This window comes from Octopus bimaculoides, chromosome 4 (genome assembly GCF_046866305.1).
Source record: "Octopus bimaculoides isolate indiv1 chromosome 4, ASM4686630v1, whole genome shotgun sequence".
In the NCBI taxonomy this organism is placed as follows: domain Eukaryota; kingdom Metazoa; phylum Mollusca; class Cephalopoda; order Octopoda; family Octopodidae; genus Octopus; species Octopus bimaculoides.
Genome location: NC_142931.1, coordinates 135,751,291 through 135,765,572, shown reverse-complemented (window position 1 = coordinate 135,765,572; position 14,282 = coordinate 135,751,291). Strand labels below are relative to the sequence as shown.

General features: G+C 28.4%; 1 protein-coding gene across 25 annotated transcripts in view; it reads left to right on the top strand.

Annotated features, from left to right (window-relative positions):
- Positions 1-14,282, top strand: part of LOC106880165 (neurexin 1) — a 358,761-nt gene that overhangs the window by 269,993 nt on the left and 74,486 nt on the right. For 12 of the 25 annotated variants that reach the window (XM_089351550.1, XM_089351540.1, XM_089351537.1 and 9 more), the window contains one exon: positions 13,555-13,590. The exons of the other annotated variants lie outside the window; for them this stretch is intronic. In XM_089351550.1, coding sequence (XP_089207676.1) covers positions 13,555-13,590 — 36 coding nt within the window. The remainder of the gene's footprint in view (positions 1-13,554; positions 13,591-14,282) is intronic. 25 annotated transcript variants of the gene reach the window in all.

The following is a 14,282-nucleotide window of genomic DNA, read 5'->3' as shown; positions in this document are numbered from 1 at the left end:
CTGGTACTTCAACTCTCAGTTCTATACTGTTTCAACATCAGGTCTAACATCAAATCTATACTGACTTCTCTTGAGAGCAATGTACTTCACTTCTGACTCACCTAAAACAGAGCTTTAGTACTTCACTTTTGACCCATCCAAAACAGAATATAGCATTACATATTGTCCTTGAGCAAAGCTTTCAGCTGTCTGACACAAGAATCTTATAGCAATGCTGCTTGATTATGGGATCTTTCCATTTCTCATCTCTTAAACATGAAGTCCCTGTTAGACCACTCTCTCTCTCTCTCTCTCTTCTCTTTCTCTCTCTTCTCTCTCTCTCTTCTCTCTCTCTATCTCTCTCTCTCTCTCTCTCTCTCTCTCTCTCTCTCTCTCTCTCTCTCTCTCTCTCTCTCTCTCTCTCTCTCTCTCCCAGATGATGCCCCCACTTCGCCCTTCTTTAATTTTCTGCATGTAGGTGTTGTCATGCAGCTTAGATATCTCACAACAAACTTGATCTACTTTCATGAACAGAAACCTGTAAGTATGCACCAGTAAGGACCTAACTGCCTTGTTCACACCCTCCTTTTGTGTGAACACAAGAATATGCAAAGTCACAACAAATGCAAGGCTTCAAAGCCTCTTCTGGCTTGTTATGGCAGTTTCATATAAAGAACATAGGTGAAATTAAATTAAAAAGACCAGTTTTTTTTTCTTTTAGGGCTAGAAAATACTTCTTTGATCAATTACTGGCCTTCTAAAGCTCAGGTATGGTTCACATTGATGTACTGCTCACATTTCTTTGACAGTACTGTTGCTATAAACTCCATTCCAAAATTGGTTATCTGACTGATAAGTAAAGATTCATCCAACACCATGCTACATTCACTAGCCCAACGATACATTATTTCTTCACTCAGTGCCTCCTTCACAATTACTAACACTAACTTTTACTCCTCTAAACCAGCAAGCTAGATACTACCTCCTCCCAAGCTCATCTATTTCACTTGGCTCTCACCTCTACTTATCATCATCCCTACTGTGTATTACTCAGCAAATTCCAAACTTAACAATCTAGAACTGCAGCTCACTGGCATTGCCTTCTTGACTATGTTTTTCCTATGAGTATAAATCTACAGAAGTTCAAGTTTTTCATTATCCACACATCTTAACCAGTATGAGATCACTTACATAGGTCATTGATGCTACTTTTCTTTCAACTAATTAATAATAATGAAAGTAAACGTTTTTAAGTATAACCATTAAAGATTGTTAATAAAAAAACTGAATTCTCTTTAAGTATTTACAACCTTCAAACAAATGATATTATTAATTTTAACAATAAGAATTCATTTTCATTCAATTAGTTCTTTAATGCTATCTTAGTTATGATTGATATTATTTTTGTTGTTTCTTACTCATGTTTTCTTTAAATAGTTATTTCTGAAGTATTAGTAAAGGATTAATGGCATTCACTTCTTATTTCTGTTGTGTATTAGCATGATTTTACTACATTCAACTCAAGCTTTTCTCATTTTATATAACATTTACATTAAAATAGTTATTTTTACTAAAATATCTTGGTTTAAAATATCTTGGTTAGAAAGTATATTTGGTACAATCGTTAATGCCATTTAAACATTATGAATTATGCTATTAAAAGTAATGCTTTTAGAAACTCACTTGTAATATATAATTCTTACAGGTAATCTTTAATAATCTACATCGGTTAAATATTATTCTTCTTTATAAGATTAAACATTATTTTAAACATGGCTAGTTTATAATAAAAACATTGAAAAAAGATCATTAAATTTGCATTGTTACTCCATCATAGTTGCTTATAGATTCCATAGCAATACCTTTACTGAAAATTTCTAGAAAGTTTTATCATCTATATAAGATGCTATCATAAATTGATATAGCTCTTTAAAAAAAAATATCTCTGAAAGCTCTTTAAATTATAACAAAATGAAAAAATAGGAAACACTCAGTATTTTTCAAATATTCGAATTCTTTCTAAACTTCTTATCTTCCAAATTATGTACTGATGTAATATTACCAACTTTTTAAACCTAAAATTTAACTCTTTCTTTATTTCACTAAGTAATGTTAATCAATGTATTAATTTAATTTTGTAACAATGAACATTTTGCATATTTTTGTTATTTTGTTATTTAAACCATTCTCTGACATAATTCTATCCTAAAATCTTAATTCTTATGTACTTTTGGAAAATTAATTTATTCTTACAATCTTGAAAAATGATTAGATTTTGTATATAAAATGCCAGTTTTAATTATGTAGCATTTTTAATTTAGAATAAATAATACTTTAAAAAATGCTATTATCTCTGAATGAAATTTTACAGTGAGCTTGTTGATAAATCTAGTCTTAAGGTGATTGAAAACTGAATTTAATCATATATTGTCAGTTCTGTTCAGATAGTAGCACACCAGGATAGAATTATATTAAACTGATTTTTGTTCCTATTATTACCCTCTGCAATGTGCTTGCAGTCTATGTAAAATGTTTGATGCACATATCCATTATTGTAACATTCTATAATGATTACATCATACAGAAAAATGAGCCAAAAATGTAAAAGCGAAAACAGACACTATTTAGATATTTTCTATTCATATATGCTAATTTGTGTGTGCATATATATATATATAAATATATATATATATATATATATATATATATATATATATATATATATATATATATATATATATATATATATATATATATATATGCATTGATTTGTTTGTGTTTTATTGATTATTTTCTCTGTTTTTGTAAAGAAAAGTTTATATTTGAAAATATAAAAAAAGAAAAATAAATTCAGATAAACAGGTATATTTTCATAAAATTTTAAGGTTTTTGTATTGTTAGTGATGTGTTTTATGTATTTTTTAAACTTTGCTCGGCTGATATCTATTTTTTATTTTAAAAAATGCAAAATTTAAAAATAAAAAAAGAAATACACTATAGAGAAAGACACAAGTATAATAGTTAATTATCAAGTTTTATCAATTATATTCTTCAAACTATTACTTTGCTTATTTTATTGCTTAATAATAAACTGCATACCTCATATTTAATAGTGATAAAACATGTCATCTTGCAACAGTGAACTAGCCATGTTTAACATCACCATCAACGTTCATTAGCATAAAATATATCAATAGCATAAGTAGAAATAAAAGGGAAACTCTTTGATGTTACATAAACGTTAAGACTAAATGACTTTTAGATATGAGAACTAGAAGATACTTTTAGTGTTTTTAAAGTTTTAGAGTTAAAACCGACCTAATGAGAACAGAAAATTTGCTTTTATTGATTGATTTTTTATTTCTAAGTACAAAAAATTATGTATCTTATCTCAAAGCAGAGAAATAAAATAGTGCAAGTGATATTATATTTGACTGCAAAGTCTACAACCAACATCTGTACTACTTAATACAAACAAAATGTAGGAAATGCTACCTAGAATATATAAGTCGATGATTTTTGTTACAGATTTAATATTTCACTAAAATTAGTTGTTTTCTGATTCATATAGAGTTCAGATACATTTTTATTAATGTAACATCTATTATTAATTTTGTGAAAAATTTTAGAGCAATGCTTAATCAGATTAGATTTTTAAATATTTTTTTTTAATTTTTTTTTTATTGGAATACTAAAACGATGCCTGAGCAAATAACATTTACATTTAAATAAATGTACAAACACAGATACTTCAGATTATAACAATTTTTCTTTCCATTTATAATAATGTAAATTAGACAAAAATATATTTCAAAATAATAATTTCTTCTCTAAATATAAACTGTAAACAGTTGTTTGTGAGCATATACATATGTGCAAGATACACAGACACACACACACATACACACACACACACACACACACACACACACACACACACTCACACACACATACATACATATATATAAATATAATTATGTATATATATATTAGTTGTTCCATATATATTCCTAAATCAGAAAAAACAGGTGCTGTATATTAGGTAAAAAAGTGGGAATATTTTTCTTTTATGCAGTATTATAAATTTAGTCTCAAACCAGCCAATTCATATTCTCAAAAGATTTTGTGTTAAAGGATACTCCAAGTGTGGAAGGGTGATTTGATGCTCACCAAGCATCATACAATGTACTCTCTCGTTCTTCAGCTTGAATTTTCTCAGTAACAAGAACTGGCTATTATGAGGGTAACTTTCTAATACTGTATAAAGGATACATATATATATATATATATATGTATATATATATGTTTGTGTGAGTGTACACTCATACATGTATAGATATATATTTTACATATATTTATATATACATATATACATGTGTATGTATATATACATGCATATATGCATATATATGTATGTATATGTGCATGTATGTACATATGTGTGTCTGTGCGAGTATGAATTAAGTTGGACAATGTATAAACAGTATTCAGAACTCCTCGAGTACCTTTACAAACCAAAGCTGAAAATTGCAGAGAGAATCCATGTATTCTAGTTAGTTTTCTTCTTTATTTTCTGCATAGTTACAACCAACTCCCCAGATATATAGATGGAGTTAAATATGTATACATCTGGAGATGAATATTTATATATATATATATATATATATATACATTCACACACATATATATATAAATATGTGCACAGGTCATATATTTCATAACTGTTTTTACACCCAATTTTCCATGGGCTGAACAAAGCTTTTTGAGTTAGTTTTTGTATGGACTGTTACTTTCCTATTATCAACGTTTAATGAGTTCTCTCAATGCTGCATTTTCTGTGCTTAATTTGCCAGTGGACTGGACACTTTTTCATGACATCAGCCCCATTGAGACTGTCTTGCTATTTGCAAGACTAAAGAGTTCTCACAACTGAAATAGAGGAAAGAAGACAGGGCAATAACTTTAGCTTTGGAGTTAAGAGAATTTAAGTTATGGATGGGAAGAGCAGGTTTAATTTTGTGAAAAGGTGGCAATGAAGGAGGTAACAGAGATGAGAACAGTAATGGAAAAAGCATGGGAATGAGAAAGAGAAGGAGTAGTGTCAGGAGTTAGTGAAAATGAAAGAGGAAGAGCAAGGTAAGGCTGATGGGCTAAGAGAGTAGGCTCAGTGGAGGAGTGTATGAGAGAGAGAGAGATGAAGGTGAAAATGGAGCTGAAGAAACTACAAGGAGAGTCACTAAAAGCAGAGATGCTGGGTGCTATTAGAGGGAGATGAGAGAGTAATTGGACAGTATTGGGGCAATGGAGAATTTATAGAAAGAGGGCAGGGACCACAAAAGAAATAAGGCCTGGAGTTGGAACAGTAGATGAATGCAGCAAAAGCAGTGAGAAAAAGGTAGGAAGATAGATCAGAGATGGAGGGGTGAATAAAAAATTGATATAGTAACGGTTATAGCTTCCTTTCTACCTTCCTTGCACAAGTTCAGATTATCTCCAATATGGCAAGTCACAAATTTTTGTGATGTTTTGTTATTTCCTCTGTGAGGTTCAGCATCTTCAGATCGATTTTCTCCACTTTGTCCCATGTCTTTCTAAGTCTTCTCTTTGTTCGAGGTTCAGCATTTTCAGATCGGTTTTCTCAACTTTGTCCCATGTCTTTCTAAGTCTTCTCTTTGTTCATATTGAGTGTTTGATACTTCTTTTATGTCACTGTTGTCATCAATATACATTGTATATCCATACCTTAGTCTTCTCTCTTGCATATTACATTTGATTCTTCTATACAGCTTTTTTCTCAGGTCAATTATACTCTATGATTTGTGCATACTAACATTACACATGCAGTAAACCATGCTCGCTTTATTTCTATCTAGTCTTTACAAATCCTGTGCATATATATGTATATATATATATATATATATATATATATATATATATATATATATATATATATATATATACAATCAAACTGGTATGCTGGAAAATGAGGGAAAAGCACAGAACCATTTAACAAGAAGAGAGGCTAGATGTTAAGTATAAATAGCATTCCATTAGTGATCCATCTAATTCAATCAGTGGCACAGCCTGCTCTTGAAACTAATGTTCGCATGGCTGAGCACTCCACAGACATGCATACTATTAATGTAGTTCTCAGGGAAACTCAGTGTGACACAGAGTGTGACAAAGGTGGCCCTTTAAAATAGAGGTACTACTAATTTTTGCCAGCTGAATGGACTGAAACAAAATGAAATAAAGTGTCTTCTTCAGGGACACAACACACCACCAGGAATCGAACTCATGACTTTACAATAGTGAACTGAATACCTTAACCACTCAGTCACGCACCTTCACTTATATATATATTTATTATTGTTATTATTATTATTATTATTATCATTATTATTATTACTATTATCATTATTATTATTACTATTATTATTATTACTATTATTATTATTACAATCATTATTATTATTTCACTTAGGTATAGCAATACTTCATAACTTAGTGTTGGAACTCAATATTCATACATTTCAGAACAAAGCATCAGTCAAGTATAGAACAGTAATAAGACATTAAAATGAAGGAATAAGGAATTGTCATGAACTTCATTAGCTTACATTTTCCCAGATAAAATCGTACATGTTTGAAGCTATAGAATGGTACACAAGCATTCAACTATGAATGCATTGCATCTTATTGCAAAACAGCTGCAATCTAATGCAGTTCATGACATAATCCCTTATTCCATTTTCATTTTATTTTCACACACACAGACACACACACACACACACACACACACACATATATATATATATAGGCACAGACATTACTTCTCAAGTACATGGTTTTGAGTGCAGTCTCACTGTGCAGCACCTTGAGCAAGTGCCTACTATGATAGTCATGGGGTGATCAAAGTACTGGCAGTGAGTGTGTGTGTGTATTTCTGGATACCCTTCCTGTCACTAACATTTGCCTGTTTTTGAAATAAAGAATCGCATATGTCAGACATTTTCAAAGATGTTGACAAAGAAATGCTATCGTCACCAGTTGTAGCTCACAGTATTTAGAGAATATGTAAACACACAAACAGATACATGTGCATGCACATGCACACACATACACATACATAAATATGATGGGCATCTTTCAGTTCCTATCTACCAAACACATGATTTTGGTTGACTCAAGCCATAGCAGAGGACACTTGACCAAGATGTCATGTAAGGGAACTGAACCTGCGACCAAATAGTTGGGAAACAAACTTTTTAACAAACTGACCAACCTGTGTCTTATATATATATATATATATATATATATATATATAAATGGATGTGTGAATTTTCCTTTGTTTACAGTTAACACGGAAAATTCAATAAGCAGTTACCAGGGTAGCAAAATTCACGCAAGTAACAAGGATGTAGCAACCTGTTCAAAAGCAGAAACTCTGGGTTAATGTGCAGTAGTTTGTATAGTATAAATAAATAAATGGAGTTAAACACAGGTATCATTCAAATTATTTTACTTCCGACATATGTTTTGAAGACAATATTGGTTTTATTCCAAAGGAATAAATGGTGTAAAATAATGTAATCTTCTCATCAGGGAAAGAAAGAGAATCAAACTCAACAATAAGACATTTTAACAAATGTGATGACTGTGTAAATGATGAACAGAACGCTATTATGTATTTTAAAAAACCGTTAGTAGATATGATGTCAAAGGTAACACATATGAAGAGAAGGGGTAAAGAAATCAATAAGGAGAGAACTAATAAAGGAGAAATATAGAGTGATATGTGAGTTAAATAAATGTTCAAAGCTTGGAAATAGATATTTCTATTGGAAGTAGGGTGAAAGAAGAACTAAATGCTCAAACTATATAAATTAGTAGATATCACCTATATTATTTTACTATTTTTACCTTATCAACAACTGTATAAATGAAATATAAGTGTAGTGCATATTTGTCGGGTAAGTTATTGTTTTCTCTGGTTTGAAATATTTTCAAACACTACCAATAACAACTTTTCAATTAGAATAGTTATTTAGTGTAATTATTGTACTTTCCTTTGATTATCATACGATACTGTAAAGTAGTTGTCACATCTCTCCATATTTCATGAAATATTATGAGAGTTCTAAATATTTGTGCAATTATCAGTTATGCTATTTCTTCGTGAATTCATGTTCATTTTCACTGGAATGACTCTTATATTGCATCTTATGCCTCTCGATTTCTTTTTCTCATGTCAGTGGCTCATTGTTCTCTTATTGTTAGAACTAATTATTCCATATCATTATTAGAAAACAATTTTGCTCCTGGGACATATCCATCTTCACCATCTCTGTGTAGTTACTTTACTCTTTTGTGCTCAGACACTATCATAATTTACTTATTCTCTTCCTTATATTTCAATATATCGATACTTTACATAGACTGCTTTTCTCTGATAAGAGAAAGCCTTTATTGTTAGTTGAAAAAAAGAAATACCAAAACTTCTATCCTTATTTACAGATACTATCAATAATTAACGTTTAGCACACTATCATCTAATTAACATTATATGTCTAATCAGAGAGATCATTGGAGCAGTGTAGGGTTTAAGTGTATAGTTGCAAAGGCTACCAGTTGTACCAGTGCATATAATGTGCTTAAATTTCTAGTTCCATAATAGTTTCTCAGAGATCTTCACCTTCCATTCATCTGCTAATACCAACTAGCATGTCAGATTTGGCTATGTCTGTTTTGTAGGCTTGAGTCAAAATTCTTTTTGCAGTTGAATAAAGATTTCTGCTTCGAAATTGTGTGTGTGAGGGAGAGAGAGAGAGAGAGAGAAGATTCCTTATCATGGATGAAACAGTTTTTAAAAATTTAGTTATTTGTCTACGAGTGGGACTAGTAATTACAGCTCAAAACCCTTTTATTTTAATCGTTTAAACAGAATACATTGATGGTATGTATAATTTGCAGGACAACTGGGACAAAAATAATGTCTGGCTAAAGAACACAACATGAAATGCATGCTAAGTTTGAACTCATAACAGTTTAGTTTATAATCTCATTTAGCCTTACAAAATGTAATTTCACAACCAGATTAAAATTTACATAACATTAAGTAATTAATGGAACACTCTGCACTTAAACATTTTGGAATATATCCATGTATCCATTTATTCAACAGTGAAAGTATTTTTTCTTGAAAATCAAGTATTTAATCACATGTATTTAATGAAGAAAATGTAGTGTTGTTTGGGTTAACTTTTACCTTAGGTACAAATTCCATTACAATGACATTTTTATGTACGTTAGAATTGTTTATTTATTATTTATATCTTTCTATGCCAAGTTTTATTTTGATAATAATGTAATTATACTTGATTTTATTTTGAATAAAAAAATGTTTATCCATAAAAATGTACCATGGTTTTTTTCACAAACAAAATATTTTATATTTTTATTTAATGTGAAAAATTGTAAAAAAAATGAAAACTTTTCAAAATATTTTCTTAAATATCATAAACTATTTTAAACAATCTTCTTCAAAATTCACTTTTTACATTGACATGTTTTGTTTAACACTTTTTTCCCTTTATTCCAATTGCTGTAATTAGCTGGACCTATTATATTTTGTACCAGCTTTCCGACAAAAAAATCATCTGCTTGAATGATACTATTTTGTAAACACATGAACGTTGTAGCCAATATATTGTTTCCTTCAAGATTTTTTTTTTTTTTTGATGATCATATTTATTTCAACAGAGTTAATTTGATGTTTGAGTGTAAACATATACATATACATACATGCATACATATATATTATACATATATATATATATATATTATATATAATGTATATTTTGTATTGTACATATACAATTTTTATTATACATACACATATACATATACACACATTATATATATAATGTGTGTATATATATATATATATATATACTTCTATGTAAATAGATATTATATATATGTATATGTATGTATGTATGTATATATGTATTGTATCTGCGTGTATATATGCAAGGCATGTATATATAAGCACTAGGATACAGGAAAATCAAAATTAAGTAAAGTAACACATATTTTGTGAATAAAATATGATTGAAATCTTATGACAGTAAACGAAATATAGTTTGATAAAATGTTTGAAATATATGAAAACAAGCTGGGATGGTATCTACTAAGCTAAGCTAAAACACTTAGGATTAGTAAAAATGGATAAATTAATTTCTATTTGATAAGCTTCTCCAAAGATAGTATAACACACACACAGACACACACTCACACACATACACCATTTATGTCACTCTATCTCCAAATGTTTGTGCCACGTATAATTTGGCTTATATTTAGATTATCATGTTTTGTGTTCTATGAATTATAGAATATTCATGTTTTGCAAATGCTGTGAGATTATGTACATGCATGCACATTTTTTAATATTATGACTCTTTTACTTGTCCTTTTGGTGATTGCAAGTAATATAGATAATATCTGTGCAAAAATATGTACAAGTAAATATAGACAATATCTGTGCAAAAATATGTTGAGTCAAAGTTTTTTGTAATTTGACATAATTGATATTCATACACCACAGTTTGATTCAGTTGTCATATTCAACTGCCATCTTTTTTATTAAATGCTGGGTTATTAATTTAGTTAAATGAGTTTATCTCCTCATTACTCTTTAGATTATTGTTCTAAGGATGTATTATTTACTGAGATTTTGTATCTTTAGCACATTTCTGGTAAGTTTGAAAATTGATGTCATACATCCCTGCAGATATCTACAAACTGTTATGTTAAATAATTAGTCAGAATCATCTATAATATTACTTTTTCACAAGTTTTGCAAAAAGTATATATTTTGCTTTTATTTTATAGAATAGTCTAGCACTCACTTTTGATTCTCAGTATGAACTAATCTTTTGGGAAAAGCAAAACCATTATAATTTTACCATCATGATTCCTCTTGGGTTTCATACTTTAGTAAGAAATAATTATTTTGGTAATCAAATGTGCTTTCTGTATGCATATGTAGATTAACTGAACTAATGACAAACATTAATATTAATCTGTACTTAAACAATTTCTAAGTTTATTTTCAAATAAAGCATTTATTCATTAGATTACTGAATTTTACTAACAAACAGTTTTTTTTTTTCTTCAAGACTTTATTTACTTTGGATATGTTCACACTTTGAAAATATTCTCACAAATTTGACATTCTGCTGAAGCATTAAGTTTGAATTTATTTATTTTGAATTCAGAAAAATCTGTAAATCTAATTCATAATGCTATACTCATAAAACTTGAGATACCAAAAGATGCCTCTTCTATAAAAACAGCTCCGTGACTGAGTACAGAAGGCTTTACACACACACGCACACACACATACATATATATATGTGTGTGTAAAGAGTTTATATATACTTCTCTTTTTGGTAAGGAAAATTTTGTTATGAAAACTGGAATAATATATAGAGTTGCAACAATTATGTGTAAATTTTGTTAATTTTGTATTTTTTCAAGCGAACATGTAAAATTTTTTATAACTTGGAGTGCATTTCCAATTTATTTATAATACTTCTGTAAAATATGTATCTGATTTTCCTGCTAATTCTAGAGTTTCTTTAAAAATTTATTTCCATTAAAGATCCATGTGTCAGACTAAATTGTACTTTTAATTGGAACTTAACTAGACATATTTAAAAAATGAATTTAAAATAAAGGTTAAATTTTAGAATCATTCTCATGAAGGAAAGAAAAACTATTTCTTATTGTTTATCAAAGATGAGTTGATTTAATTTTTATATTACAACAAATGCTATCGTAAAACTAAATTTATAATATTCAAATATGTTATATATTTCAAAATTTAAAAAAAATCATTGTGTTTCATTCTAAAATGTGTAATAATAAATTAACCTTAATTACTGATCTCAGTGAGATGACTAGTAAATATAGTAACTAAATTTTTATACAAAAAATGCAGTTATAAAACAAGTATTGATTCTGACATGATATGAAAGCAAATGTTTTCAAAATTATCTTGTAAATTTCTAAATAGATCAACAAAATTAAATGCTAGTAATGAAGCAATATTTATCTTCTTTTTTTATGCTAGAAATTTACCAGATAGCTGGTAACTAATTGTCACCAATCACTATTTGCTAATAGTCCTTTATGTGAGTATGCTGACTAAGCTATTCCCTCTGTACAACAAATACATGGGAAATTTTGGATAGTCCCTTAGTCACATTGATATATTTGCATTGTAACTGATTTCAGTCACCTTTACAAAAGCATACATTCAGAACTTTTGTTTTTGTTTACTAATAAACGTATTAAACACTAAACCATCACATATGTAGTGAAATACATAATAGTTTATTCAAGTGCTACGTTTTGACTTTTTAATGGTTTTTATAGTCTTTTTGTATAACAAACGTTTTTAATCACAATTGTTTTAACATATTTACACTTACTCTTCACTCTGTGTTTCATAGTTAACTTAACTGATCAACAACTAAAAGATACTAAAACATATATACTTTCTTTTGATATGCTGTATTAAGAACAAATTGCATATAAAAGAATTCTGAAGATTATGTTTCACATTTTAGACTATTCTCAAATTCATTAAAATAGACAACTATGATAAAGGAAAAGATGAACGTTTAATTATTTTATAAAATTTACTGATATGAAAGTTTGTCTACAATTTTCAACAGAATATATATATATTTCTTAATAAGGATTCTCACATAGAAATCCAAATAGCAAAACATATCACACATAACTTACCATAAAGAAATTTATTTTTGGATAGAAAAATTTGAAACAAAGGGAGAAAATACAGTCAACATTTAAATCATTATTTTAGAATTTATGCACTTAATAATTTAGCTGTGAAAACCATACTGAATTCTAAGACTAAAAATCTGTGCAAATTTGCTAAAAGAGCTTTTAGAGAAATTACACATCCTATTAAATTTAGATTATGTAACCATCATTAATATCACCATAATAGATGAAAATTCATATAATTCTGTCCAGCTAAATTAAAGGCTTATGCTATCATCATTTTTATAAAACTAACTATATGAGTAAAATATTTTATATACATTATTTTAAAATAATGAAAAAATAAGAATTTTCCCTATTTTTAAAAACAGTGCAGAAAATCAGGTGTATATTACCAACAAATAGTCAGTATTGGTAATGTATATATAACCGGTACAACTATTTATTATTGTATTATTTCTACTTTATATTCCTCAAATACTTAATTTATATTTCTATATGCAGTTTTTGTCATGTAAATGATATTTATCAATATTTATTTTTTTAAATATTATTGTATTAATCTTTCAATTAAATTTCTTTCATCTAATGCTCTCTCTCTCAAAACGTTAACTAATCCTGTTGTTTGCTTTTTTCACATTCAACAAATTCACATGGTTTTTGCATTAAAATTATTTGAGGAATATATACACTTATATTGATATTTTCTTTTTTTTTTTCTTTACTTTCTGTTTTCTTGCTTGCCAATTTGCCCAGTATCTTCATGGTATATTGGGGAAATTCTAGACCCAGGTAAATCCACTTCTCCTCAGATATAAGATGTTACGTTTTACCATTGATAGCTGTATTATTTCTTGACTTCTCCCTCAATCATTATTATCATCACCATCATCATCATCATCATCATCATTATTTTTATTATTATTAGTTATCTTTAATAATTATCATTATTCTCAAACTTTTATCACAGTCATCTTCTTATATCGATATCATCATTATTATTTTAGTTACTTATTACTATTGGCATCATTATTAACTCCGAGCTACCATTATTACCTTCTTAAACTGTATATCAGGTTTATCAAAATTCATCGACAGGGCTTTACTTTCATTTTCATTAATAAAATATTGTTTCCATTGTCTCAACCACATATTTTTCGATCCTTATTGGTTTGTACTTTTATACTTAGCAAAATACTCATTAACATCACAATTGGTTATAAATTTTATTAGCAATCGACTAAAATAAGTAGATAAGAATTCAGTCTACTAAAACCATTTTATTATGAACTTTTTAATTCAATGACAATGCTTCCCCTTCCAATGAAACTTATCTGAATATTTACCTATTTCTCTCAGGTGCAGGTAGATCTTTTTCTTTTTCATTATCTTTAAGCAGTATTATCACACATAAATATGGTATATGAAATAAAATTAAACATAGTTACCTTTTTAAACATAGTTAGATATAACATTGATATTAT